The sequence below is a fragment of the Octodon degus genome, unplaced genomic scaffold (assembly GCF_000260255.1).
Source record: "Octodon degus isolate 3935 unplaced genomic scaffold, OctDeg1.0 scaffold00093, whole genome shotgun sequence".
Lineage (NCBI taxonomy): Eukaryota > Metazoa > Chordata > Mammalia > Rodentia > Octodontidae > Octodon > Octodon degus.
In genome coordinates, this window is record NW_004524669.1 from 1,393,844 (window position 1) to 1,400,879 (window position 7,036).

The 7,036-nt window shown below is 37.9% G+C and overlaps 1 protein-coding gene across 1 annotated transcript in view; it reads left to right on the forward strand.

Moving 5' to 3' along the window:
- Positions 1-7,036, forward strand: part of Shcbp1 (SHC binding and spindle associated 1) — a 97,558-nt gene that overhangs the window by 53,114 nt on the left and 37,408 nt on the right. Inside the window, exons 3-6 of the mRNA XM_023722892.1 lie at positions 786-878; positions 3,941-4,174; positions 4,266-4,434; positions 4,732-4,852. Of these exons, the coding sequence (XP_023578660.1) occupies positions 786-878; positions 3,941-4,174; positions 4,266-4,434; positions 4,732-4,852 (617 nt within the window). The remainder of the gene's footprint in view (positions 1-785; positions 879-3,940; positions 4,175-4,265; positions 4,435-4,731; positions 4,853-7,036) is intronic.

The window sequence follows — 7,036 nt, forward strand, 5'->3', positions numbered from 1 at the left end:
AAAAAAAAAAAAATAACTATTAGCAAAAGTGACAATTAGGAAAATCTGAACACTGTATTTGGTAATATTAAGGAACTAAACCTTTTTGGCATAAAGGTTTGTTTTAGAATGACAAACTTAAAGTTTATGAATGATAGTTATATCTAAGACTTCTTTCAGAATCATTCAGTGGTACCCAGATTGTGAGGGAAAAACAACAAAGGAGTAAATAGTGGGGTAGAGATGAAAATAAATTGCTAGTTGATAATCACTGAAGCTGAGTGATGGATATGTGGTATTTATGATATGTTATCTCTCCTGTTGTGTATGTTTGATTTGAAATAATTTTTAAAAATTCCTTTGGGTGCTTAAAAAAATAAGGATGCATACCCCCTTCCCAAGATTCTGATTTATTGACTAGGATAGGGAATCAATTTTTAAGAGCATGCCAGAGGACCTAATGTATACCAAGAGTTAAGACCTACTGCTTGCTTGCTTGCTTTCCTGTCCTGCCTTCCTTCTTTCTTTCCTTCCTTCTCTTTTTTCTCCCTTTTTTCCTTCCTTCTCTCTTCCTTCCTTGTTTCCTGTCCCTCCCTCCCTCTCCCTCTTTCTCTCTTTCTACCAGGACCACAGTATTTTAAGTCAATGATAGAATTTGAATGACATTAACCTCTCTCTTGTTTTACTGTGTTGTCCAGGCTGGTCTTAAGCTCATGGGTTTGATCCTCCTGCTTCTGTCTTCCCCACAGCTGTGGTTACAATTGCTGTGCCACTTTTTCCTGATGTGATACTATGTTGTTTTTCAGGTTTTTCTACCAGTACATTTGGAGGAGTTGGGATGAAGAAGAAGACGATGAATATGATTATTTTGTCAGATGTGTTGAACCCCGATTGAGATTGTAAGTGTTTCTTACAATTTTTGCAGGGAAAAGCCATTCTATACAAGATATGAAAATTAACTATGTAACCCAAATAATTGTTCTAACATCTGTATAGTAAGTGGTGCTTTAAGACGACTAGTTTTTTTCTTATAGTCATGTACAGTAAGTTCTACTTAGCCTTTACAATTTTTTCTATTATCCTTCACTTATATTTTCCTATAGTATATCATTAAAATGCCAAAATTTTAGTAAGTCTGAATATTTTCTAGATTTGATAATGCTTGTTCTTAAATGATTGGTTTTGATTGAAGTGAAATGTAAATATCATATATATATCTGAAAAAGTCAGTCTTATCTTGGATTAAAAATTGTGTTCTGATTTGACAGCCTTGCATATGCCAGTAAGACATGATTTACATACATACTTTATGTAGTGCTGGCAAATGGAAAAGAATAAAAGAAATTGTTTTCTGCTTTGGGAAAGAAACTGTGGCACTTGATGGAAAAATAGGAATGTTTTCAAATATAGATAAATCTCAAAAGGTCCCTGGGCTAAGATAAGAATAGAGCTACCAACAGGTAGGATTTAAAAAGAATCAAACCACTGTGACCTGATTTACACTGTGAAGTGAGTTTCTCTCCTTTTTAATTCAGAGCACACTATTTAAAAACTTAGAAGTCTGAGACATGTTGGTTCATTGTTTCCAGTGTATGAAGTGTCTATATAATGAGAAGAAAAAAATTGATTAGCATGGGTTTTAGAAGTGCTAAAGTATAGAGCCAGTGAGATAGCTCAGTGGTCTAAGTGCATGCTTAGGACTGGAGTTCAATCCCCAGCACCACTTGCCTTGCCAGCCCCACACCAGGGCGTGCTAAACAAGCTATCGAGTCAGGGCATGATGGCACATGCCTGTAATCCCAGCGCTGAGGAGGTTTGTTTTGGTTTTTGTCTAGGTGTCCCCCCAAAGCCTCATGCAGTGTTGGGGTGGCTTCTGGAGTTTGTGATTGATTATCAGGGGTGTGGATGGTGCACTTGCCCTAGGGCAGGTAATTTGCATTTCAGTGTGAGGAGGAAAGAGAAGTTAGCTGCTTGAGCTGCTGCTGCTACCCCTCCCTTGCACTTTTGCTTTTTGCAGCCACCAAGAAAGGTTGCTTTCTGCTACATGCTGCTCTGCCTTGGACCTAATTGAATATGGACTGAAACTTCTAGTAACTGTGATAAATAAACCTTTCCTTCCCTCAATTTGGGTGTTGGGTATTTGTCCCAGCAATGAGAGAAGAGTAACTAAGACAAGGTTGAAAGCAGGAAGATCACTACAAGTCCAAGCTGCCTAGTGAGACCCTGTATACACATACATACATACATACATACATACATACATAGAAAAGAAAAACTAAAGTGCTGAGTATAATGGTGCACATTTATAACCCAGTGCTCTGGAAGGCTGAGGCAAGAGGGTTGCAAGTTTGAGCCTCTACCAAGCACCTTAGCCTGACACTCCTAAGACTGAGGATATACAGTGTAAATGCCCTGGGTTCAGTCAAAAGAAAGTTAAGAAACTTAAAATTTGAGTTTGATCTCCACATCCACAGTTGAATAGACCTGATCTGTCAGAGGTTTGTTCTCTAAATTGTTATTTGCAAAATGGATATTCAAAGTAGCTTTACTTATTTTTTGATGTCTGTTTTTGAACCCCTTTTATTTTCTCTGATTTTTTTAAAAAAAGTATGGATTAACCAAAGTAGACAAAATCCTCACTTTTCAAGCATAGCACAGCAGTTAGCAGTCTCATCCCCCCACCCACTGAACCCATCCCTTGTGTCCTTGCTAGTGTACCTAGCCTCTGATTTTCTATTTTGACTCAGCTGCTGAGCAGGCATGTGCCATTGTTTTTGGTATTAATATGCTTTTAACAAAAGTAAAGCAATTATTTAAAACTTTTGTGTATGATAGTACTGTCCTTTATTTTTAAATTTATCTTTTTTCTGTTTTTATTCTATGAGCTTGATTCTACATCCATAAATTATTACACTTTTAAAATACCCTTTGATCTGTTGCCATATCTGAGAAAGTGTATAATTTAATGTTTTAAGTGCCACAAGAGATTATTTTGTTTTAGTCACTCTTTAATAATGACGAGTTTACTTTTTTCCTTTCACAATTTTAGAGGCTTCTGTTTTTTAACTTCTCTAATAATCTTCCTGAAGGAATGTATTCAGAAATACTTTGTGCCATGTGCTTTAGATGCAAGGAAGGACTAAAAGATTTGAATCATTTCTAAATTTTGATCCTATGAATATATAATCTTAAACATTATTGTGAAGTAATTTTACTTCCTTCCTTAACTAACTCCCAAATTGCCCCACAACTGACTTACTGTTTTTAATCTAATGAGAAGAAAACAATTCCTTGATCACAAATTGTGCAACAGGAACTGACAGTGGTTTTTTGTTTTGTTGTTGTCTTTTTGAGACAGGGTCTCTATGCAGTTCAGGCTGGCCTGGAGCTCACTTGGTAGCCCAGGTTGGTCTTGAACTCAATGATCCTTCTGCCTCAGCCTCCTGATTACCAGTGTGTGCCAGCACACCTGCCTTCTAACAGTGTTTTGAAAACACAAATGCTTTCATCTGGAAAACATAACTTCAAAACAAGAAAGTAGTGGTTATAATTAGGTGGTGGTGGTTCAAACTTCTAATAGTTTCCACTTGTTCTGTATGCTGTTCAGAATGATTTTGCATGTTCTTGAGTTACATGCTGTGAGTTAGATGCTGTAGAATACTTAGTGGGTTTAAGGGTCTACACGGTGTTCAGGGTCTCACTACTAGATCACACTCTAGTGATCCACGTGTTTACAGCCTCCCAAGAGCTGGGATTACAGGTGTACACCCACCACACCCAGTCTCAGTTGCCATCTCAGCACACCCCAGGGGTGAGTCTGGCATGGTAGGCCTAGGGATTGAACCCCCAGCCCCTGCGCCTGCTTGCAGGTGCTTTTATCCACTGAGCTATTTGGCCAGCCCTATGGGTGGTTTTAATGATAAGAAAGGCAAAGGGTTTCAATTTACTTTTAAACTTTCAGGCATTATGACATTCTTGAAGATCGAGTTCCTTCAGGACTTATTGTTGACTACCGCAATTTGTTGACTCAGTGTGAAGAAAGTTACAGGAAATTTTTAAACCTAAGAAGCAGTTTGTCAAATTGTAATTCAGACTCTGAGCAGGAAAATATCTCCATGGTGGAAGGATTAAAATTATATTCAGAGATTGAACAGTTCAAACAAAAGCTAAAACTCATTGAGAATCCTTTGTTGAGGTATGTGTGTTTTTGTTATTCTTAACTAGTTAACATCTTCTCTTACTGGCCCTCTGACTGAGAACTAATAGGCCCTTTTGGTTTCTTTAAGATATGTTTTTGGTTATCAGAAGAACTCTAATATCCAAGCGAAAGGTGTCCGTCCAAGTGGCCAGAAGGTTACCCATGTGGTCTCCTCCACTATGATGTCTGGTTTGCTGTGGTCTCTACTCAGGGACAGGCTTTGTGGGGAACCGTTTAAGGAAGATACCGAAATTCAGGTAAAGAAAATTTCTTGTTCCAGGTGCCTCCTTTTGATCCCAGGGTTTATAAATTTTACAGAATGTTTCCAGGAGTTTTCTAGAGCTGGTTTTCTGAAAAATGGCTAGTAGTGAGAATGTTATCCTTTCATCAGCAGCAGTGACTTAGCAACCATGCATTGGCCTTACTATCTTGTTTATGAAGATATACTTACTTAGGCAATTTTGGCTCTGTTTTTGGAGTAAAGCATGAAGGCATTTGGAGAAATATGCAGTTTGCTTTTGGGTGATGTATATTCGCCATATGTTCTTTTCTAGTTCCATAGTGATCCATTGTCTGCTATAAATGCCTGCTATGAAGGTGACACTGTTATTGTTTGTCCTGGCCATTATGTGGTACATGGCACATTCTCCATTGCTGACTCAATTAAATTAGAAGGTGAGTATGGAAGATCACACAATCAACTTTCATGCATGCTACCATAATGACTGATCTTACTGAAGCTTCACCTTCACTATGGCAAAAATGTGATTTCACTCAGGCAAAGTGGCATATACCTGTAATCCCAGCACTCAGGAAATTGAGGCAGGACAATCAGTACAAGTTGGAGGCCAACCTGGGCAACCTAGTGAGTTCAAGACCAACCTGAACTGCATATCAAGACTGTGGCACCAGAGAACAAACAAAACAACAAATCAGTGATTTCAGCCCAGTTCGTTTCATGTGGGTTGCTTTGAAATCTTTACTTAACATGCTTTACTTATAGGGACTCAGGAGATAGCTCGGTGGGCAGTCTAAGCACCTTGCCTGGAAAGCACAAGGTCCCAAGTTCAATCACTGATACCACATGCTGTGCTGGACCTGGAACTCTGGGTGCAGCCATGCTGGCCACCAAAACCGGACATGGTGGTGCATGCCTGTAATCCTCGCACTAGGGAGACTGAGACAGGGGGGGTCACTGTGAGTCTGAGCTGCCTGGTGAGACCCTTTACCAATGAAAGAGTTTTTAAAAATTAAAGCTTATGGGGATCAATCTAGTGTTTGAACAACTTGAATGTTAGATCTTTGTGGCAGTATATATTTTGGAAAGGTGTTTTTCATATGTTAAAGAATTATTGAAATTATACCATTAGAATTCTAAATTATAGATGGCTTGTGGAAAAGAAATCAAATTTTTAAAATAGAAAAATATTCCCAGCAATACATTTTTTGTTGAGTACGTTTTAAAACTTGTTTGTTTAGTACTTTTTATTATCTTACTTACCCTTATATATATTTTCTAGCTATCTTAGTACCTGCTCTGCGCCCTGCTCTGCACCCTGCTCCGCTCCCTGCTCTGCACTCTGCTGTTCTCTTGTCCTCTCTTGAGATGGAGTCTCACTGTGTAGTGCAGACTGGTCTTGGACTTGCTTATGTAGCCGAGGTTGGCCTTGAACTTACAGTGATCCTCTTACCTCAATCTCCTAAGTGCTAGGATTACAGGTGCATACCATTTTTGTTTTAAATTTAGCATATTTTTATGAGGTATTAATTCAAATTGATATTGTAAAAGTTTGTAGTTGTAAGATCTTACTGAATGTCATAAGTGCTGTATTTTGTGTATTGGCCAAAATATCCTAGTGAGAACATTGTCAGAAGACTGTTAAAAAATATTTTACTTTACTCTGTGAACATGGGCTTTTATAGCAACTTGTGAGATCATTACCTGTTCTATCCATCCTTTGACTTTGTAACATGTTTATGATTTTGTGTCTCTGGATGTGACTATACAAAAGACAATAATTATGAAAATAAAGAAAAATCATGGAAAGCCATGAGAATTGAAATAGACCACATAAAATGAAATTTAAGGTTTTTCATTCTCAAAAATATATTTCAGGATGCAACTTAAGACAGTACTCACAAGTGAAATAAATAGACTTAGATGTGTAAACATATTGTTTCTATGATGTGAGAAATTGAAAGAATATATAAGGTCTAAAATGTACAATAGATATTGTGAGATAGAATTAAATTTAGGATACTTTACAGTTGTTCATCTTGCTCTTGTGTATTTACTATAATGTGTCAAATGTAGATGTACCTGTTCAATTATCAGAACAACATAGTTCAGTGTCACAAGTGCCTGTGTGACAAGTGGAAGGTCCTGAGTTTGATTCCCAGTACCAAAAAAATAAAACAAAGGTAATAATGCAAAAACATCACACATTATTTTTGGGTTTGTGCAGCTGTTTACAAGCTTTTTTAAATTTTATATAGTCAGATTTTTTAATCTTTTTTTTTTTGTATTTAGCACAGGATCTACAGGGTCTCACTACGTAGATCAGACTCATAGTGATTCTCCTGTTTTCAGCCTCCGAAGCACTGAGATTACAGGCACGCACCCCCATGCCCAGTTTCAGTCACTGCCTCACCATGCCCCATTGGCGGGGCCAGCATGGCACTCCAGGATCAAACCCCGGCTGCTGTGCTCTGCCTAAACAGGTGCTTTAGTCCTCTGAGCAATCTGGCTGGCCCTTATAATCAGATTTTATTGCTACATTTTAGGTATATATAATGATCACATTCATCATGGAGAATTTGTACCTCTACAAGATATAATTTGTTTCTTCTTCCCCCCCC